Source organism: Castor canadensis, chromosome 1 (genome assembly GCF_047511655.1).
Source record: "Castor canadensis chromosome 1, mCasCan1.hap1v2, whole genome shotgun sequence".
NCBI lineage: Eukaryota > Metazoa > Chordata > Mammalia > Rodentia > Castoridae > Castor > Castor canadensis.
Window position 1 is genome coordinate 8,824,707 of NC_133386.1, and position 23,055 is coordinate 8,847,761.

The 23,055-nt window shown below is 43.5% G+C and overlaps 2 protein-coding genes across 8 annotated transcripts in view; one reads left to right on the forward strand and one right to left on the reverse strand.

The window, feature by feature from the left end:
* Ezr (ezrin) overlaps nt 1-1,939 on the forward strand; it is a 45,883-nt gene extending 43,944 nt beyond the window's left edge. The window contains exons 13-14 of the mRNA XM_020166714.2: nt 131-382; nt 592-1,939. Of these exons, the coding sequence (XP_020022303.1) occupies nt 131-382; nt 592-756 (417 nt within the window). The 3' untranslated portion in view covers nt 757-1,939. The remainder of the gene's footprint in view (nt 1-130; nt 383-591) is intronic.
* Nucleotides 1,940-2,283: 344 nt separating this feature from the next.
* The window catches only part of Sytl3 (synaptotagmin like 3), an 88,321-nt gene continuing 67,549 nt past the window's right edge, over nt 2,284-23,055 (reverse strand). For all 7 annotated transcript variants that reach the window (XM_074071283.1, XM_074071290.1, XM_074071276.1 and 4 more), the window contains 8 exons: nt 21,675-21,809; nt 13,283-13,461; nt 9,620-9,722; nt 6,298-6,468; nt 5,388-5,493; nt 4,532-4,637; nt 3,432-3,637; nt 2,284-2,531 (listed from right to left, as the gene is read on the reverse strand). In XM_074071283.1, coding sequence (XP_073927384.1) covers nt 2,422-2,531; nt 3,432-3,637; nt 4,532-4,637; nt 5,388-5,493; nt 6,298-6,468; nt 9,620-9,722; nt 13,283-13,461; nt 21,675-21,809 — 1,116 coding nt within the window. In that variant the 3' untranslated portion in view covers nt 2,284-2,421. The remainder of the gene's footprint in view (nt 2,532-3,431; nt 3,638-4,531; nt 4,638-5,387; nt 5,494-6,297; nt 6,469-9,619; nt 9,723-13,282; nt 13,462-21,674; nt 21,810-23,055) is intronic.

Genomic DNA, 23,055 nt, shown 5'->3' on the forward strand with positions numbered 1-23,055 from the left:
TGTATGTATGTAATGTACTTCCATCCTCTTCACCCCTTAGTAGTCTTTCCACCATTTCTTAAAGAAAAGGATCCCCACATGGGGGCTGTGAGGACAGGCTCTCTCACGTTGAAAAATTTGCCCCCCAAAGGCCAAAGAAGCCCAGGACGACCTGGTGAAGACCAAGGAGGAGCTGCACCTGGTGATGACCGTGCCCCCGCCCCCACCACCCCCAGTGTACGAGCCAGTGAGTTACCACGTGCATGAGAGCCTGCAGGAGGAGGGTGCCGAGCCCATGGGCTACAGCGCCGAGCTCTCCAGTGAGGGCATCCTGGACGACCGCAACGAGGAGAAGCGTATCACCGAGGCTGAAAAGAACGAGCGTGTGCAGCGGCAGCTGCTGGTGAGCGGGGCGTAGGGCCTCTGGGGGCTGGCTTAGCTTTCATCTGGGCTTTACATAGGACCATCACCTGAGCTGTCCCCACCAGCACCCTCTCCTGCTCTTCCACGTTCCCTAGGGGAGGGGTCTACATCTCCCAACCTCTTCATTGTGGTGTCACTGTGATGTTGTACGGAGGATGGGTCGGTAACTGATGCTGCTTCATATTGCAGACTCTGAGCAATGAGTTGTCCCAGGCCAGAGACGAGAATAAGAGAACCCACAATGACATCATCCACAACGAGAACATGAGGCAAGGCCGGGACAAATACAAGACCCTGCGGCAGATCCGGCAGGGCAACACCAAGCAGCGCATCGACGAGTTCGAGGCCATGTAGAGGCCAGTCCAGGACTGAGGGCGCCCCATAGCGGGGCTCTGCAGGAGCGTCCCGGGCGGCCTCGCCACACTTGGCTCTTTAGTACTCTAAATCTAGAAACCCCCTGAACGTACTCCGGGTCCCTTGAAAAAAGAGCAGTTGCCGGCAGAGGTATTCTGAGCCGGAAACCAGTGGAAGCTCCCCTGGTTTATTTTTCTCAGCTGTATCATAGTGCCAAACAGGCTTGATTTTTATGACAGTTATTGAATCACTTCCTGTTTCATGCTGGAAGCAGGACAGATGGGATTAAGTGCCTGTCAAGTTTGAGTGACAAACTTCACGCTGGCCCATGTGACACAAGGTTCAGGATCGTTAAAGAAAACCGCGTGGTAGCTCACATGGGTGCCATACTGTCTCTAGTTTTGAAATGAGCTCACATTGATTTGTTCTTGATTTCTATGAAGGGTCCATCTGCATATGTTTGTGTTCTAAGGGGTGAAAATTATTTTGGAAATTGAGCCCAAAGCACTCTCCCAACACAATGATTTCCTTCTTCCAGACATCTAGTTCAGCAGCCTCAGTCTGCAGTGGTCATTCAGAGTGAACGGTACCGGACTCTCCGATGCACTGTGTTGTCTTGCTTACCATTTAGAAAATGTTGTTGGACTTGTATACCTAACTAATGATCAGTATAGAGCATAGTGTTTATATATATGTGATAATGTGGGTTTGTAACATTAGTTCTAAAAAGGGAAAGTTTTGTTCTGTATATTTTGTTACCTTTTACAGAATAAAAGAACTACATATGAAAAACCATGTAACCACGGCACTCGATCTGATGTGACGTGAGTACAGTTGTGAAACTGATTACCTGCTGTAATCACATCTGTACACAGTTTTTCTCATTAGTGTTCTTTGTGCATATAACTGCACGCTTCAGTTTTCTAAGCTGCTTGTTTGGACAAGATCATTCAGACTCCAGCCATGAAGGGACTCTGACCTGTTTATCACAAGAACCTCCTTCTGACTTGTTTGCATTCATCCACATCTCTGAAAACTGTTAAACATCTGCTTCGTAAGCCACTGATTCTGTACACTCCACCTCCCTTCTCGTGCGCTGTGTTGTCCTTTTTAGTTAAATGTTATGTGCAGGTGAATCCCACACTGCAGACGTACACAATAAAAGCTGTCTAAGGCAATGTCAGCAGTGGGTGTCTGCTTGCATTGGCTGGGAGGACTTTGGAGACTTGCCCGGGTTCTGTGCAGTCCCCTGTGAGGGGTCCCCAAGTCCTTGGGAACATTAGAGCTGGCCGTTTAGAAAGCAGCAGTTTCCCTAGCTTTGTGTGGCTGGCTAGCCTGTTCTGAGAGGTTTTCCACGGAGAGCAGGAGGGATGGGACCACACACAAGGCTCATTTTTCTCTGAAATGCGCATGACAAAACTATGGTTTTCACTAGTGATAAGCACTGGGAAACCTGGGTGATTGCTGAACACTTACTGAAATCTGGCCATTTTCCATGACTCTTAAAAGAACAGACAGTAACCCACCTGAGACTTACTCATGTAATTAACATGTTACATAAATACACATAGATGTGGAGCAGTGCTCTAGGCACATGGTCCCAGACCCCACAGCCCTTTGCAGGCACACAGCACCTCGGCATCCACTGCAGCCTGACGCTTCACTTCAGTGCAGGATGAGTGTCATGTCTGTCCATAAGTTGGGGCTGGAAAGTACTTTCTGCCATTGAAGCTTCGACTGTGAGCATGAGTCCATGTCACCAACTGCACCTTCCTCTGTAATGTGAGACAAATTAGCAATGGTGGGTGAGAACACCATTTTATCCCTTCTCAACTTCTTACAAACAAGGACCAGCAAGAAAGGTATTTTCCACCCAATTCTTAGGACTGAAAATACTGACCACAGATGAGTAAAAGCAAGGCCTCCCAGCACAACAGGTGCTGGGAACAAACAAGGAGCACTGACACATTCCTCACAGACCCTAGGAGCCTGACCTTTCCTTTCCCACAGTCTAATGGGAGAATGACTGTCTGGGTGGTAGGGAGTCAACAACCTAAGCTGGAGGCTGTGGGTGGTAGGAGCCATCTCAGATCCAGAGGGTTTGACAGAGTTCCTTTGGAAAACTGAATCTTTTTCCTCTTTCGTAGTTAGAGGTTAGCAGAGATGTGTGCAGGTGTTTTGGTTGTCACGGTGAGGGGGCAGAGCCTCCCTGCCTACACAATGCCAGCAGCCCCCCTGGTGAGCAACATTGAATAGTGTCACTGTTTGTCCTACTCTCAATGAGGCCCTTTCTGAATTGCCATTTGTTTGAGTTAAAGATATTTTCCTTTGAGAAAATAATCCTCTTATGATTGACACCAGACACAAAAGTAAATACTGTGCCTTGCTCGTTTTGAGGCCTAAAGCTTTTGTTTCTTTAGCGGATCTAAATCTGATTCAAATTGTTGAAATACTTTGCTGTATTAGTGCCTGGCAGATTAGACCTGGACGTAGGACTCCCCACTCACGGCAGGTTAGGCAGTTTTAAAGCTAGCTAAGTCACTGCCGCTGTAGGAACTTTTTTCTTTCTTTTTATAGTACCCACATAAGATGATGGTCATGGACAAAACAAAGTTGTGGTTTTCACTATTTGATAAGCATGAGGGGACAAATGAGGACCCTACAAATAGACTTACTTGAGCTGAGTCTGGCTCCCCCTAGCAGGCGGTCATTCATACCAAAGATGGCCTGGTCCCAGACAGTCAACTCCAAGCTTGACTGCCTTAGCTGAGACTTGGTTACACCACTGAACACAAAGGAGTGTTTCCACTGGGGGCAAGCTTGCTTCTTCAGTACTGGGGACTTCAGCCGCAGTCTCTGTTGGTTTGGCAGAGTCAGACAGCTGAAGAGGAGAAATAGAAGGCCTGAGGTCACAATCTGAACACACAGCCTCCTTCCCTAGCGCTTGTGCCGCACACAGTGCAGAGCAGACATGCAAGTGCCACATCCACACAAAGTAAGCGTTCTAAACCTAGAGCATGACGGGAGCGCAAGGCTTGGCCCCAAGCCCTCCTGCCAGGATGTTCCCAGTGTCCCTTAGAGCATCCGCATCAGGTATGAAGGCTGTGGGAATTCTGAGGCCCGCAGGCCCTTACTGGCATCCTTATCACCCTTTGATGGCACAGTCCATTAGAACTGCTGCCCCAGGACCAGGGCTACGTGTTCACGTGGTCTCATGTTGCTCTGTTCGCCTCAGGAAATACATTCAGAACAGCTAAGTAAGTAACTTGCCCATGCCACACACAGAAGTGACAGGGTTAGGACACAAGCTTGTTTCTGTCCTGACAAGGCAGGCTTTGCTTTCCCATTCTGTCAGTGACTGGGAGTTAACATTTCCATGTAATTACTGGTTTTTGTTTTTTCTTGGAGATAGCAACACACCTGTAGTGACTAAGAAATGTGGAGAGTCATCCATGTGACACTTAATCCAAGAGGCGGTGTCAAGCTAAGGAACTGTTGATGGAACATGCCACTTTTTCATACCTGATTTCAAAACTGATTGATATAAGAACTGACAAGATTGGGGTTTCAGGTTAAAAATCAACCTCAGCATGTCTACATCTGTGAATTCCTGGAAATCAGAGTCCTTAATATATACTGTTGGATTTTCATGGGAAAGCTAAAATAAGATGAATTTTAAGTGGCCCATATCTTTGGTATTTCCTGCAGGTGCTAAGACCGTATGTATGTATACTGGAGAATCAGCGCACCGTATCTGGTTACATCTGATACCTACCCCTTAACAAATGAGTTTAAGGTACCATCTGACCGCACAGGTAAATTCTTGGCTCCCAGCACTACCAAACAGAGTTGACCATCAAGTGCCAGCTGATCTCCTGTCCCTGGAAGGAAAGCCAGTGCTTAAGTCAGAACTATTTCTCCTAATGTATTAGAATACAGTACCAATGTCCCCAAAACTGAGAGGACTGTATAGCCTCAACCCCAGGAGCAGGGGAAAGAGGCACCTTCCCGAGCAGGCGCAACTGGCCTGTGAAGGTGGGAGCTGCAGCGAGGAACAGGGACCCCACAGGGAGAAGAGAAGTGGAAGGTGTCACTCTGGTTCTGTGGAAATGGGAGTCACTGATAGTCCTATGAGCTGGGAAGCAGAATTTCCTCTTCCCGCCAAACAGTAAGCCACTACATTCAGTGGAAATATGCATTCTCCACCCTCTCGGTTGCCACACGCTCCACATCATCTGAGTTAAATCTTCAGCAGCTCCCTCTGAGCCCTCGGCACCTTGAGGAGCACTCTTGGTTCCAGAAGAGTTAGACTTCTGACCCAGGATGCGCCTTGCTGTGGAGTATTTCACTAGAGACTGTCCAGTCTGCCCCTTGGAGGCCTTGGGGCCAGTGTCACTAGAGTGGGCACTAAAGGCCTTGCCTGGTCTGGCTATTCATGTTCTTTCATGCTGTGTGTTCCGGGGAACCCTCTCCCAGGCCACCTCCTATCTCAGTGAGTTACTGGGGCATGCAGGGTCAGTGGGCAGCGGGAAGGAAATGCTAGGAAACCTTTCCCACCTCTCGGCCTAACTTCCTTCCAGGCTTTGGGGACAGTGATCAGACAAATGCTCAGGGGGCAGGAGGTCACCCACCCTCTTGCAACTCCTGGAGCTTTCTGGGTTCTGCAGGGAGGATCAGTTTGGCACGAACAGCAAGTTCTCCATTATTCTGAGGAACACCGTCTTCATATTTCTCAGCCTGTGGGCAAGAGAAAGACTTCAGAGGCAGGGTCCTCCCCCAGTGGCCTGCCACTGCCCCAGAACCTTCTGTGCTGCTCTGGTTGTCTCAGTTCTGTCCATAAATACTCCCTGGCTACCCTTGCAAAACCTGGAGCCTGGGAGAGTCCGGGGCTGGTGGACTAGTCATCCCCTATCTATAGTAACTTGTGTCTGCCCCACTCACCACCCCCAGCTGGGAGGCCGACGCAGCCACCCCAGCAAACCAGATGGGCCCAGAGAAGAAATGATAATGAAATCCGATCAATTTTCCACTTGGGGGCAGGAGGAGTGTGCTAGGAAGGGTCTATATGCAGTATTTGATTCCACCAGCTGTGAGAAGCAGCTCTCAGGAGAACCACAGAGGGCCCAGAGGTCCTATGAGCCCACATGGGCCAGCCTCCATCTGTGCTAAAACATCTCTTCTTGGCCCTTGGGTCCAACTGAGATATGGCAGCTTCAGTATCTAGCAACCAGGGACCAGTTCCAGGACACCTTGCTGTCAGAGCCCCAGGAACAGGCCTGTGAGCAACACTTGCCATCCAGCACCAGGATCCTGATCCGTTAGCTAGCACTAAGGACACCTTTTGGCTTGGCACACTCTGCTTCTAGCCTGCTTTCCAAAGGAGGTTCAGACAAGCTTGGCAGCAGACTTCCTTCGCCCAGACCCCATGCCAGGTGGTGTCCACAGATGGTTCAGCCCTGCCTTCAAGCTGACAACAGAGGAGTGGGAAACAGTGTGTACATGGTGGGCATGGAGGACACCCAGCCCCAAACCAGACATCACCTTGGCCCGAAGTGGATACCAACGGAAAGACCGTGTCGCATTGTCCTCAAAATCCCATGTGGCCAGAGGAACAATGACTTCTCCAAGGAACACCCTTCGAGTCAGTGTGCCCAGGTGCCATACAGAGACCTGCAGCTGCCGGGTCACCAGCTGGATAGGGTCCACCTGATACTGCAGAGACAGAGCAGAGACGGTCAGATGGGTCCCCTGACCCTGCTCTCATGGGCCTGCACAGATGTCTCTCTCATTCATCTGTAGCCAGGGACCTGGTGTGGTAGGGTAGGCCAAGCTGCTTGGAGTTGGGGGAAGAGACAGGCCCTCTGCCTACTCCCCAAGTGCCCCAGGGTCTGCAGTCACTGAGTGCTCCCCCTCACATCCCCAGCCCTCACCTCTACTCCACACTTTTTTAGAACAGAACAAGGATGAAAGTCCACACCCAGTCCCGGGGCTCCTGGAAATCAAGCCAAGAACTGTGCCAAGGCAGAATCTGAACTTGCATCTGGACAACACTGCAGCTAGCCATTGTCATCCAAAAGTACTAAACACTGGACTTTTATTTTTAAAAAATACAAATCATAGAGGCTGGAGGTGTAAATCAGTGATAGAGTGTTTGCCTAGCATGTGTGAGGCCCTGGGTTCAATTCCCAGTACAGCAAATAATAATATTAAAGGAAATACAAAGTATGAACTTTTACCCCTATATTTTTGCCCTACATGGATGATGCATGTGGACAGCATGCAGGGCCAGGAGACCAGAGGTCAAAGGCCCCTGAGGGTAGGTGACGCACGGCCCTTCTAAAGGTATGAGCCTCATTCCATCTCAGCCCCTAAGGACTTAGCTTAATGCCTATTAATTGGGTTTTCTCAATAGTGAACACAAGGTACAAGTTACTGGACTGTCATTTTGTCCCAAGCATCTTAGACACACTGATCTTTACCTTCCACAAGTACCCTATGAGGTCAATATCATCAGTCTACATTTTGCCCATGAAAACACAGAAGCTTAGAAATTCAGAGTCTCCTGTCACCTGGAAGCCATCAGTGGCAGGCAGCCCTGAGCTCTCACTTCTGACCTGACCTCCATGCTGCTGCAACTCCAGCGTTTGCTGGGGTTTGAATCTTGACCATTTGGGACCCTCTGGACAATGCCACGATGTGGCCAGAGACTCACAGCCACTTAGTTGACTATCTCAGACACTCAAGTCTGTTTCTCCTTAGGTCTCACTGGCTGTTCACCCCATCTGACAAACAGAACTGCTTCCTTCCGGTGATTGAACCTGCTCTATCGCACAGACCTATTTTCCATTGCCCTGTGGTCCCCCGAGGTCTTCTACACACTGCTGGAGTGTTAGGAGTTTCCAAGAGTGTGCAGGCAATAACCAAGACCACCTAGGCCCACTGTGTCAGTTCTTCCCAAACCCCTTCCAAGGGTCTCCAATGGGTTACAAGGCTCCCTGGAGTCCAGAGGGCGCTGGAAGGAGCGCTCTGTCCAGAAAACTTTTGATAACCAATTTCAAGAGTCTCAACTTTCATATGAACTTGTCTCAAAAGCAGCCAGAGATGGTTCATACAGCCTGTTACCTACCCTACTCTTCCCTGATGGCCTGCCCCAGGTGTACAGATCTCCTGAGTACCAAACATAGAGGAAATTTGAAATACTGCTTTCTGCAAGACTTTGAAAGATTGATGGACTCCCTCATCCCCCATCTTTTCCATCTTACCTGAGGTTAAGTCTGGCCTGTGTTGGGATGTTCTGAATTTAGATTAGTCATGATTCTTTCAAACCTATCTGGAAAGTTTCCCAAGACTACAAACTATTCACAATAGACGGGGAGACCCATGGGTAAAAATAATTGTAAGTGGTTTCTTTGACTTTTTGTCAGAACGGGGGACTGAACTTGTGCTTGGTAGACATGCGCTCTTACCACTTGAGCCACTCTGCCAGCCTGGCAGTGATTTCTTTGAGATTCTGTGTATAATTTAAATAAGGCAGGTAAAACTTTTAAATTGAACTATATAATTAAATATTTATCTAAAACAGTCCTTGTCTCATTTCATAAACCTCTGTCTAGCAGAAAAACACCTTATTAAGCTTATGATGAGTGCTTTTAGATATCAACCTAAAATGTGTGAGGTGACACATAGTTTTCGAAATTCTCCCAGCAGGCATGTGACTCACCAGGTGGTCTGTGACCAGGATGCATGTGTGGCCAGCCCCAACCAGCAGCATAGAAGTGTGCAGTGCAGCTTGTGGGAACAGGGCATCTCAGGCCCCACCTACAGCTGCTGAGTCAGAATCTGCGACTTTTAAAAGTCCCCAGGGGATGCCAACACACATGAATTTTAAGAAGGACTGCCAGGTCACCCTGGCTTTTAGCTAGGCTTCTAAGTACTCCACAAGACTCAGTTTCTGGTTGGTAAATGAGGGCTCTAATGCCTATCTCAGTGTGCGTAGACAGCTCTTGGCCACAGCAGGGGCCCAGCAAACAATGGCTATTATTATTTAATGAATTCGAGGCACTGTGCCAGCCACCCAGATGGCCTCTGGCTGCCAGTTCATAGACACCCCTACTTGCCAAGGAAGGCAAACAAAGCCCTCTCTTCTCGCCAGCATGAGATAGCAGGACTTTCAGGCTGCCCAGTCCTAACTGGGGCATCCCCCAGGTCTAGGCTGCCCTTCTAGCTGGAATTCCCACAGCCAGCTCTCTGCCTATGCCCAGCCTCCACTCCACCTCTCCACCCAAAAGTAGAGCATGAGGCCCTGGCTCCGTCCTAAACCATAATCATATTTCTTAGCCTCAATGAAAATGAAAATCCGAACAATTCCTTGATAATTTTTTTTTTTATAAAATGACATTTCTTAAAACGAAACAGGAAGAAATCTGAGTTTTTCAGATATTACAGTAAAGAAGTCACACTACCAAGATAGAACTTAGTGGTTTCATTTACAGGGCCCCTGCTTAAAAATGCCCCTCTGATACTCAGACACTTGGTCACCTGACACTTGTTTGCAACAAGACAAACCAATTTTTAAAGTCACTCTGTGCCCATTTGGCAGCCAGGTTCTTTTCCACCATCTTCTCAGAAATCATTGATCATGAGCCAGGCTCAAGTCTGGCATAGTCCGCACTTTTCCTGTACCAAGGCTGATGTCTTTTTTTCTGCCAGTTTGCCACTGATTGACAGAGCCACAAAGAAATGTATAGGGGTCTGCACTTAGGTCTAACTGACTCAAGAGTTTTAAAAGCCACATTGGACTCTGACCTTGTGCCCAGCCTGGGGTGGGGAGGACTCAGCTCATGAAAATTTGCCCAGCAAGTACCTTCAAGGTCTCCTCAAATGTTGGGTCCATCGTATTCTTTTGGACTCCTGTCTTGCGTTTTCCCTGGGAGGATCTGTCAGGCAGTAGGTAGGTCTTCACATACCTAGCGGGCAAATGTGGAAGGACAAGACAAGCGCTCACATGGGGTGAACCAAGAGCTCAAGGGGACACAGTCTACACGTCAATGGGTCCTTTCTCCTGCTTTCTGCTGGAGTTTGAGTCGATAGAAAGGGCTTAGTGTACATGGCAGGCATAGCAATGTGAATGCAGAGCGGACAGCTTCTGATTCACATGACTTCGGCGAAATGTTGGCTGTGTGATCCTCTCAAATATTCCTAGAAGAGTGGGAGTAGATCCCTGCCTCACTCATGCCCTTCTCCTGGAATTAATATCCCCTCCTCAGCTGCCATTTGAAAAAGACCTCAGAACAGATTCTCCAATCTGCCTGGATGTTGGGGCCAAGTGCCAGCTTCCCCTCCCTCCACCTCCACCTGGCACTGTCCATAAAAATAAAGGGGAATTGGAAAACCCATGACTCATTCTCCTTTTTCTTCATGGGAGCCTCAAAGAGCTCCACTGTTAAGCGTCCTGTTTTTGAACTTTTATATAAATATAACCATTCATATATATTCCTCTATGACTTGCTTTTTTCCCCCCACTCAATATAATGCTTTGGATTCATCCACAGTGCTGTGTGTAGTCTCAGATCATTCACTTACATTCCTACATACTATTTCCATGCATGAATGTCACAATTTATTACCCTTCAAAGGGTCTTAGGACTTAGTTTTTGTAATTATGAGCAGTTCTGCTATGATCATCCCTTTATGCTCCTGTTGTACCCATGCAAGGGTTTTTCTAGGCACAAAACTAAAGTGACATGTTTTTGGTGCATGTGTGCAGTGCTGGACTTGGACCTAGATCCTTGTGCATGTTATGTAAGCACTTTACCACTGAGCTACATCCCCAGATGGTATATGCACTTTCAGCTTCACTAGATCATGCCAAATTACCAATTCAATCACTTTAAAAGATAGAGGACCACTCAAGATTTCTATTTCCCCTTATGTCAGCTTCAGTAACCATGTTAAGAGACGTGCCCATTTCATCTAACTTATTAAATTTAATGGCATAAAGTTTTACACAGTGGCCTCTCACTATGCTTTTGTAACTGTTAAGTTCATTTCGCAATGTCTCTTCTTGCATTCGTGATATTAGTACTTGTGTATTCTCTCTTGCTTTATCTTGATGAATTTAGCTAGAGGTATGTCAATTTTACTAATCTTTTCAAAGAATTGACATTTGGTTTATTGATTTTTCTCTACTGTTTTCTACTTTACTGATTTCTAATCTTCTGTCTTATTATTTTCATCCTTAGTTAGAATTCATTTGCTCTTGTTTTGCTAGCATTTTAAGGTGGAGGCTTAAATAATTAATTTTTAATTTTTCTTCTTTTTAAGTACAAACACTGCTTTGATTGCATTTCTGGAACTTTGAAATGTAATGGTCAAGGGACATTTTTGGAACAGAGACCATCTCAAATTCCCTGAGACATATGTTATAGGCAGAAGAATAACAGAAGTTTAAGACCAGAAAGATAAGGGGGAGTTCTGAAGAACCTTATAAACTACAGAAATGCACTTACTTTCTCCGGCACAAAGGGGCTATTTGCTGGTTTCAGAGCAGAGGAGTTTGATTAGATCAATGATCTACTGCTTTTCCCACCATCACCCTCCTCCCTGCTAACTAAAACAGTGTGCCCCCAAAAAGAAAGTCAAAATGAAGTCCTTGCCTAAGCCAAACACAGAAAATCAACTCCAGCCCCAAATAGGAAAGGATCTAAATGTGGGGGGAAAAAAAATCTCTATTGGGAGAAAACAAAGCAGAATGCACGCATGACCTTTGGGTGACATGGAAATTCTACAGACATAAAAATCAGAATTTTTAAAAATTTTGTTTTGTTTGGTATGCGTGGGGGGAGATTTTTGCAGGGTGGGGAATTGAACCCAGGGCCTTGTGCATGCTAAACATGTAGTCTGCATCTGGGGCAAACCTCCAGCCCCTAAAAGCAGAGATTTTTTTTTTCTTTTTTTTTTATTGTTTTATTATTCATATGTGCATACAAGGCTTGGGTCATTTCTCCCCCCTGCCCCCACCCCCTCCCTTGCCACCCACTCCGCCCCCTCTTTCTCCCCCCCACCCCCTCAATACCCAGCAGAAACTATTTTGCCCTTATTTCTAATTTTGTTGTAGAGAGAGTATAAGCAATAATAGGAAGGAACAAGGGTTTTTGCTGGTTGAGATAAGGATAGCTATACAGGGCATTGACTCACATTGATTTCCTGTGCGTGTGTGTTACCTTCTAGGTTAATTCTTCTTGATCTAACCTTTTCTCTAGTTCCTGGTCCCCTTTTCCTATTGGCCTCAGTTGCTTTTAAGGTATCTGCTTTAGTTTGTCAAAGCAGAGATTTTTAAAGAAAAAGATTACCAACTTCTCTACAAGTCACTACAAATAACTGAAAAAATAGGGAGTAGCTAGGATAAGATAACCAGTAAAGAACTTTTTTTAAACCTATTAAAAGAGGTTTTTAAAAACATTTTCCTAAGGGCTGGGAATGTAGCTCCATGGTAGTTTGTGGGCTTTGTATAAGTGGGGGCCCTGGGTTTATTCGCAGCACTACATAAACACATGCAAAACTTTTCCTACAAATAAATAAGAAAATGACTAACAAACCAACAGAAAAGTGAACAGAAGATATAAACAGAGAGGCTTGGCCAGTGGTTCAAGTGGTAGAGCTAGTGATCAGGGAAGTGTACATTTAATAGTGATATATGACTTCATAACAGTTGGGGAAAATTTTTTAATCTGTTTATTAATTGTGTGAAGCAAAATTTTAATTGTGCTCTATATGGAAATCAAACTTACCAACACAATTTATTGAGGCCCACTTTCCCCCACTGATTTCTAACAGCTTCCTTGCTATATCTGAATGCTTAGGATCCTTTAAAATTCGTGTGTTGACACTTGCCCCCCACTGAGATGGCATTTGGAGGTGGGGCCTTTGGGCCTAAAGGTGGGGCCTTTAGGCTTGAGGGCAGCCCTCTTGAGTGGAATCAGTGCCCTAATAAGAGTCCTCAAAGAGCGGCCTTCTTCCCTTCCTCCGTGTGATGACAGAAGCAGGTGGCCTTCTATGAACCAGAAAGCTGGGGCTCACCCGACACAGACTCTGCCACTACCTTGGACTTCCCAGCATCCAGAACTGTGAGAACCAACTTTCTGTTGTTTAAAGCCACTCAGTCTACAGTCTTCTGTTACAGTGACCCAAATGGTTTAAGACACCCTTGACCATGTGAGTTCCCATGCATTCTCAGGTCTAGGTGGACTTTCATTCCACTCTGTTGGCTCAGTCATCTATCCTTGGTTCAGTAATACATAGTTTGAATTACTACAGCTGTATTAAGACTTTCTTAAAGTAAATCTTTTCAATTTGGAGTTTTCTGTTTTTTTTTTTTTTTTTTATGATTGTCTTTGGTTATTCCTGGACTTTTATATATATATATATATATATATATATATATATATATATATATATATATAATATATCTTAGAATCTGTAAAATACATCATTTTATGTGAAAACTTCAAAAAAAAAAAAAACTTACGGATTGCACTTTTTCTTCTTTTCTTCTCCATAAGCCAAGTTCTTGCAGGTCTTGATGCTTATTTCTAAAGAATGCGTTTTAAAGCAGTAACCAATAGCAAATTCTATTTCTCCAGTGACTTTAGCGTTGTCAAAATTACCCATCTCCGTGCAGGTGCTGTTAATGCTCATTAAACTTCCCTGAAATCAAGAATGACAGATCTAATAAATTACTTCACAGTTGATAAGTTTTTTTGCAGTCCTGATTTCAAGATATCAAGTAAATCACAATTCACAAGCCTATATCCTGACTCACACAGTACGTTAATAATGTACCAGCTTGTCCTTTGCAAACTAAGTGACATCTGTTGTATCCCAAGGAGGTGTGGAGTCCCAAGAAAGCCCTGCTTTGCCCACATATGGTCTTTGCCTATGTGTTTCACAATCCCATCCCTTAACAAGGATCACTTAGGATGAACTGGACTATCTCTTGTGCAAAGATAACTCCTGGATAGCATCCATGGCAGGACAGACATTGTTAAGCAGCACAGTGTGAGGCTAAGAGCTGAGAGAGGGAATCAGAGAGACCTGGATTCCAGTGCTGGCTCAGTAGCTGTGTCAAAGTCTAACTGGGAAAAATAATACTGGTCACCTAAGGTTATGCTGAGGACTAAATGGAATGAGGTATGTGATGTGTGCAAAGGTAACAATAAATTGTGTTTTAATGTTTATGGGTACCAAAAATAAGAAACAAAACTGCCATCATAAATTAAGGCACTCCAAGCTTGGATGATGGATGGAAATAAGTAGCACAGGGTGTCCATGCCTAAAAGATAAAATAAACCAGGCAGGTGCCAGTGACTCATGCCTGTAAATCCCAGCTACTTGGGAAGCTGAGATCAGGAAGATCATGGCTTGAGGCCAGCTCGGGCAAAAAAGTTCATGAGGCCTCATCTCAACAGAAAAAAGTTAGGCACTGTGGCACACACCTGTCATTCCAGCTACAGCAAGAAGCATAAAATAAGAGGATCACAAAAGGTAAGATCTTATCTCAAAAATAACCAGAGCAAACAGGGTTGGAGGTATGGCGCAAGCAGTAGAGTGTTTGCCTGAGTATGTGCAAAACACTGAGTTTAAACCCAAGTACTACACTCTCCCTCTAAAATATATATATATTTAAAATAAACCATCTGATCACTTAATTTTGCTTAAACAATTGCCACCATTTGCATGCAAGTGACTTCAGTGCTGACTTAATAGGAACAGAGAAGTCTAATTGCTTTCTACTTGTACTTCTCCATCAGATCCTCCACATTACAAAACACCCTGAAAAGAAACTAAGAAAGCCTACGGCAAAGACTCAGAATCACCAGAGAGAGACTAAAAACAAAACCAGATCAACAACTCCTCAGAGGGAATGGAACCTGAATTAACTAGTGCTAAGAACACAACCAGCTTCACCACACCTAGTCTCTGGTTCTGAAAATTGTCACCTGACAACACAACATGACTGCTGGAATGAAAAACAGCTTTAAAACTGTCCACATTCAAGGACACATGGGGTTATGAGGCAGCATGAGTGAATGATGTATAGAAAGTGAAGACTGAAGAGAAGAGGGGGAAGATTGGCAAAAGAAACTTGAGAGAAGAACAGGGTGGAGGAGTGGAGTTACTGAAGAATTCTGACAATTGATACAGCACTCACCTTGAGCCTTTACTTCAAGTTGTGCCAAACCAAACTACTAGGCTGACTTCTCTGCTAAGAACAATTAGAAAGCTGAGTTAAACAATCAAACTGTCCCAAGACATTGTGGAGTCACCAAGACAGCCAGGACACCAGGGTCTAAGATACTAAGGAGAAGAGAAGCACGTTGAGGCCAGCCTGTGCTCTGAGCTACTTCTCCCTTTGAGATATTCATGCATATGAGATAACACAGGGAGACTCAGACACTGAGCAAAGGTGTTAGCAGCTGGACAGGGTTGGGAGGAAAAATTAGCACCCTATCCAATTATGCATGGTATGTGCATATAGAGTTCAAGGAGCTGAGTTCACAGAGAAAAGGGGCATGCCTATCCTGAAGTGAGAACACCACCAGATGCTACTACCCACTCAGGGCCTTTGATGAACCGCTGCTCTGGATACAGCACTCAGAAGCTGAAGAATACCTTCACTAGTTTCATCCTACTAGAGAAAGAAAAAGTGGAGTGCAGGTTTACCACAGAGGAGGGGCTGGAGAACATCTAGACTCAGTGGAAATTCCTCAAAGGCTTTCTTACTAGGAGTAAGAGTCAACCCCAAATGGACAAGTCCTCACAAAGACTGAACCCAGCTCAGTCCCAGACTGGACATATTGTCTACACTCTCAGTATGTTCACATGATGTCCAGCATTTGATCAAAAATTACCAGGCATACCAGACCAACAGGTAACCAACTTCCCCAGTTTCCTTCCTCAAGACTGAAGAATTCCCTGGTAGGTAGCACCTGAAATGCTAAAGCCAGGTGCATTTTTGGGTAAGCCAGGATGTTTGGTCATCCTAAGTGTAGGATGTAAAAATAAGAAAAACAGGGGAGAAAATAAAACCAAACCCAAAGCAGATCCAGGAATTGATATTATAAGACATAAACTTTAAAATAATGGTGATTAATATGGTCAAGAAAACAGATAACAAGATGGAGAATTTCTTCAGAAACCACAATCTATTTAAAAAAAAAAAAAGAACCAATTAAAGATTAAAGTAACTGAAGTTAATAACTCCAGGAATTAATTTAAGGTCAGACACAGCTAAAGAGAAGATCAGAACACTAGAAGATGGATCAGCAGAAAAATCTAGAGTGGGGGGAAAGTGAAGAGAAAACAGAGAACAGAAAAAAAATGTAAGAGACCTAATGGGCATAATGAAAAGATGTAATATATTTGGAGAGTCACAGAGAGAAAAAATGGGCAGAAGGTAGTTAAAGAGATAATGGCTAAGAATTTTACAAGACTTAAAAAAAAAAGACAATGAATTACAATAAATTGTGGAAAATTAAAGACAGAAAATATTAGTTGCAGAATGGAGAAAAGATATAATGCCTTTGATGGAGGAAAGATTAGGACTTAACCAGATGACTTCCCAACAGAAACAACAGAAGCCAGAAGACTTGACTAATTCCAAAGGCACCATGAAAGGAAGGGGATGGAGACAGGAATGCAGAAAGAGAAAAAAAAAAACAATAAAAAAATAGATAATAGAAAACAAGTAGGTAAGACAGATTTAACTCAAAATATATCAGTAATTACCGTAAGATACAACAGACTGCATACTACAACAAAGAAAGATTATCTGACTAAAATTTTAAAAATCTGACGGTATGCTGCTTACATGAGACCCAGCTTAAATATGAATGTATAGAAACGTGGGAAGTAGAGGGACAGAAAGCGATAAACCAGTAAACAAGACCCCCCCCCAAAAGGCAATACAGCTATAATAATGTCAAAGAAGATTTTTAAATCAAGAAGCATTATTCAAAAACAAAAACAAGTATTCTATAATGATTAAGGGGCCAACCCACCTGAAAGATGGAACAACTCTAGTAACATCAATAACATAAATACAGGAAAAACTGACAACACTGAAGGAGAAACAGACAAGTCCATAGGAATTTTAATATACTATTCTTATTAAAGAGAAAACTAATAAAATTTATCAGTAAAGATACAAATTATCTTAAACAATACAACTAACAAACCTGACTTAATGATCTATATAAAATATTCCTCACAACAAATGCAGATTAGAGATTCTCTTACAAAATTTAGCCATAAGCAAGGACATACAGGAAGTCTCACAGGGTCGTTATAGGGTTAGAAACGATGATGTAGATAAAGCTCTAAGCACACCACCCAACCCAGAAGCAGCTTAATAAATTCACTGGTGTCATTACTAGAAGTTAATATTAATCACACATATGACTATGATGTGTTATTCCATAATCTGTGAATAGGTGAGGCTAACTCTGTTATCTGCATTTGACAGATAAGGAAACTAAAACCCAGAGGGTCACTTAAGTTATAGAGGGAGAGCCTACCACCCAAGACTTCTGTCTTAATTCCATTGCTCCTTTAGGCATAAGGCAGTGCAAGCCTTTATGCCATAATATTTACAGAGAGAATTTTAAAAGTCAAAATACTTCAAGTGTCTTTTTTATTAACGTCATAAGCATTTCTAGAAGATCTACCATGAGCCAGGCACTGAAAAGGCCATGGAGAACAAAAATATGCAGTCACTGCTTTTGTGAGTTCACAGTCTAATGGGAGAGATGGATCTTGCTAGACAAGTGGTCCAGCGGAGAAGTAGGGACAAAAACAATGTGTCATGAAAGTAGAAGGCAAAGAATAGGTTATAGAGGAAGGAGAGGTCAGCAGTGTTGGATGCTGGGAAGAGCTCAAGTAAAAGGAGGTCAAAAGACTTTACTGGATTCCATGATGTGAAGGTCATGGCAGAGGGTGAAGGGGTGGGAAGCCAGAGTGGGGTGGGCTGATATGTGAGTGGGAGAGAAAAACCTGGATATGTCAAGTGCAAAAGACTGGAAGTTTGGCTGAGAAGGAAAGGGAAAAAACGAGAGCCAGGGAGGAATGGAAGGCTGAATGGGGGTGTTTTGATTTCATTTATTGTTTTGTTTTATTAAGAGAGATCTGAATATGTTTAAGGCCAGTGGGAAGGATTCTGCTGAGTAGAAGCTGAATATATAAGCGGGAGGAGGAACAGGTACTAGAATAAGGTACAGAGAAGATAGAGAGGATGGCATCCAAAGCATCACTTGGGAGGATTAGGGAATTTCATCATGATTCATTTCATCTCTTCTTTTCCCTGTGCGTGGTGCAGTACGAAAGGAGATTTCTTTGTTGACAATGAGGAGGAAGAGTGAGTTTGAAAAGACAGGAGAGACTGAATGTTTGTTGTGAAGAGCAAAAAACTGAGTTAACCAGACAAATGAATCAGGCTGTGGGCAGTGTTGAGGTACATATGAAGTTGGTGACACAGTAAGAAGACAGACCTAATCCCCAGTGTGTGAATGTAGTTTCCCAGGCCGAGACCAGCCTTACGGTGAGCCTTACCCCCTGGGTGTACTGGTTGAGGTGTGAGGCTCCAAATTGGCGTCCAGAACTCTAAAGCACCCAAGAAGCACTACAGTGACTCACCCTTCATTTTATAAGTAGATAAATAGAGGTCAAGACAGGTTGAAACACACCAGCTTGCACTGCAAGTCAGATGCACAGCTGGAAGCAGGGTGGACTCATAGCTCATTGGGCCCTACCCTTGGACGTGCTGAGTAAGTTCCAGTGCTGTGCCTACCCACGGGGCGAGGAAGTGCTCTGTCCTCAGCATGCAAGGTTAGAGTAGAGCTCACTCTTGGTCAACCTTCTGAGATCACTGATAACTCTTCAGGTTCTGCTTTCTCCAAAATCAAAACAGAATCTTTGAGCAAGTTGCAAACTCTGAGCAACTTTGATTAAGCCAATCAAAAAATTCAGGCCTAGAAGGACAACAAAGAGTTATTCCTCCTTCTACTTATATATTCAGCCTGACTCCTGTTAAAACTGTAAATGTTGGAAAGAAAAATCACTTTGGGCAAAAGCAAAAGAGAGCCACTCAAAGGCAAGAGAACATTCATTTTAAAGGCCTTTGACATGTACTACTAATGGCCCTGCAGGGAAGTCACAACAATTTCTGTTCACCCCAGCACTTTACAGCAAATGTAATATAAAATTCTTCAGGCTGGCAGAGTGGCTCAAGTGGTAGCATGCCTACCTAGCAAGCATGAAGCCCTGAGTTCAAACCCTAGCACCACCACGCAAAAAACAACAACAAAAAAAAAACCTCTAGTAGTCCTATATTTAAATTTTATAGTGTCTTTAATTCAATATATCAAAAATACTATGCCAGTGTGTATCTGTACAATTGTGTGTGTGTGTGTGTGTGTGTGTGGTGCTGGAGATAGAGCCCAAGGCCTCATACATGCTAGGCAAATGCTCTACCACTGAGTCACACCCAGTCCTACAAAAATTATTGAGATTTTTTTTTCATACTAAAAAGTCCTCAAAATCTATTTTGAAGCTGAGATAGCAAGTGGGACTGACCATATCTCACTTGTTCCATGACCACATGGGACCGATGGCTACTATATTGGGCAGCACAGCCCTGAACTTGTCAAGAATTCTCACCAAGTTACATAATTTCCTCAAGGTTTAAAATTGCCAGGGCTCAACTAGTGTTTCTCAAACTTGGCTGTCATACAAATCTCCTGAATTTTTGTTAGATTGTACATCCTGACTAGTACAGTTGGGAGGGCCCAAGACTCTGCATTTCTGACCAACTTGTGGGTGACACCTATGCTGCCGGGTCACACATGGTCAGGAGTGACAGTGTAGAGCAATGGCTCTGAAAGAGGAGGACCACCCACAGGAGCTGGTGAAGGGGTGGGCTTGGGTTCCTGGCATTCAGAGGATCGGGTCTGTTAGCCTTCCTTGAACGCATGGTCTGGCCTGCTCATACCATGACTTTTATGTATATATATATTTTATTGTTGTTTTGGTTTTTGGTGACTTGAACTCAGGGCCTAGGCAAGCATTCTACCACTGAGCCATCCCCACAGCCTCCAATCACAACTTTTGAATATCCCAATTGACATTCTTGTAGATAGAAAGAATGGGCCTTATTATCTAAGCCAAACACCATTTAATATAAAAATGTGACACCTGGAGGCATAGGTTGGTTAAAGGACTTGCTGCTCTGAGTCACCCTTTTTGCCACTAAAGGAGCTAGAACATGAATCAGGATGTCTGTTTCTAGACCATTCTTAGCACTGTATTATACCAGGGAGTTTATGCATTTATTTCATTCTCAAAGCAATCCAGCGAAATAAAAAAACTCTGACACCCATTTCCTTCAAGAGAACACTGACATTTAGAGAGTCTTTGATAACCTAAGGTCATAACATAAGAGTAAGAACCATGACTATTGATATATTTGAATGTCTATTTCACCTCCAAACGTCATGTGTTGAAACATAATCTCCAAGTGAACATGTTAAGAGGTGGCACCCCAGGGAATGGGAGTAAGGACTTTGCAAAAGAGGTTTCACACGATATTTGACACCTTTGCCCTTCCATCCCTACCACCAGGTGAGGACACCAAGGAAGCCACTATGAGGACCAGACCTTCATCAGAACACCAATCCTACCAGGGCCTTGATCTTGGATTTCCATCCTCCAGAACCATGAGAAGCAAATTTATATTGTTTATAAATTACCAAGCACAAACAGACTAAGTCAACTGTTACTTGAGTTCTCATAACCCTCATTTAAGGTTCCATTTATTGTGCTGTCTATCACAAGTCTAGTATAAAGTACCACTCAATGTTTTTTTAACAAATGAACAAATAAATGAAAAATACCTGTCTATAAACAGAGAATAGATACAAAACATTACAGAGCAATATTTAAAAAGAAGATAGTTAGAAGACCTCTACTTCCCAACTTCAAGACTTACTACAAGGCTATAATAAGCAAAACAAGATTGTCTTAGCATCAGGTTGGACCTAGAGATCAGCGGAACACATAGCCCAGAAAAGGACCCACACTCGCACAGTGATTTGATTTTCAACAAATACACCAAAGTCACTGGGGGAAATGAAAGTCCTTTTTTTTTAAACAAGTGATACCAAATTAACTAAGTATCTATATTAAAAAAAATAAGCCTCAATCTTTACTTTATACCATTTACAAAAGAATCAATGAGCTGGAGCATAGATTTAGACATAAAAGTTCAATTTTTATTAAACTTTCAGATGAAAACAAGAGACTATCTTACTGACATTTACAAGACACAGAAATAACATGAAAACTACTTTGATGTTACACTGCATCAAAACTGAAAACTTCTCATCAAAATATACCTTTATTTTGTTATTAGTTACTCTCTGTATATATGAACATGTTCACGATAAAATGCTGTAAAGATAAAGTGCCCCCAAAGTGTAGCAAGGCTTTCCCCAGACCCAGTCTAAGTGAAATATTACCTCTAAGCTCTACAATCAAGTTCCAGTTCATCTCACAAGACAACTGTTCATTCCTGTCCTTGCCTACCAATCCAGTGTGATGGGTTTTGTTCAGATGGTTTTGTTTTGGGCACTGAGATTGAACTCAGGCCCTTGTGTATCCTAACACTGAGCTAGATCTCCAGCCTGAGTTTGATGTTTTTTTACTGTTGTTCTTTTGTTTTTGTTTATTTCTTTTGGGGCCACTGGGGGTTGAAGTCAGGGTCTCGTGCTTGCTAGGCAGGCACTGTATCACTTGGGCCATTCCCCCAGCCCAGTTTGACATCTTGATAACCACACATTCCACATCAAGAGTATTGAGATAAGACTCACATGTCTCAAGCCCCCAGAAAATAAAGTGTTGGGTGTTGGGCTGGATGGGAGAGTCTTTGACTTCACAACAGGGCTGGTAGAACATCTGGGATCCTCTTGATGGAGAGGTTTCAGAATATCTGGTGTGCTGATCTTCTGGAGAAGGAAGAACAAAATTAAAATTATATCCATATCTGACTTTGTTCAAATGTGTGCAAGTGCAGCCTGAATCTATTAGTTGAAGTTACCAATATGCAAACTTCTAGTGACTGAGTAGGACACACTCATGTTTAAAGAAATGTATGTGCGCACACCCTGAGGGCCCTAGCAGACATCTCCCGAGCTTTGGGATATCCCTGAACATTGATGGGTGAGTTACTTATGACTTAGTGAAAGTCTTAAAGAAGTCCAAATTTTGGCTTTAGTAATGATACTGGTATTTCATCACATGAAATATAATATTCAACTCAAAAAGCAATTTTAGCTTCAATCTGTTCACTTAAAATGGAAAAATCAAAATGTGTCCCTAAGTTTTATAAAAATCCTTTTCTAATAGTTGGCATTTGTCCTATAATGCTTTCTGATGTGGTAACCACTACCCACATGGGGCTATTTAAATTCAAATTCAAGTTACCTGAAATAAAGTAAATTCAGCTCCTCTGTTGCACTAGACACATCTCAAGTGTTCAGTCATTGTATGCAGCAGTGGTTACTGCACTGGACAGTTCAGATAAAGAGCATTTTTCTATTAGTGCAGAAAGTTCTAGTGGATAGTGCAATAGAGAGCAATCCACTTAATGGACAGGCTGAGAAAACCCCTTCTGGACTAAAAAGTATCCCAACTGAGACATTAGCTCTTGATACTGGAGGTAGAACTTGGAAACACAACAGTTATACCTAAGTCACAATTTTCATAAATAAAATGCTAAGTAAGAACATTACAGAGCCAGGCACTGGTAGCTCACACCTGTAATCCTTGCTACTTGGAAGGCTGAGATCGGGAGGATGGTGGTTGGAGGCCAGACTGGGCAAATACTTCGAGAGACGTCCCCATCTCCAAAATAACCAGACAAGAATAGACTGGAGGTGTGGCTCAAGTGGTAAATCACCTACTTTGCAAGCACGAAGCCCTGAATTCAAACCCCACTCCCACAAAAAAAAAAAAAAGAGAACAAATTAAAGTAATAACTACCTCCAAATTAAGACTGTCAACTGAATTGTAAGAGACAGCTGCTAGTGACACTGTATTGGCCATCAAATTCATGCCCTGGGAAGAGTATGTTTCTAAATAAGCCAGGACTCAGGAATGCCTTTCATAAAACTTAAATGCAAATACAAATAGTTTAAGATTATTAGAAAAGTTGAGGGGCTGTTTTGATTGACTAAGGAATCCAAACAGAAA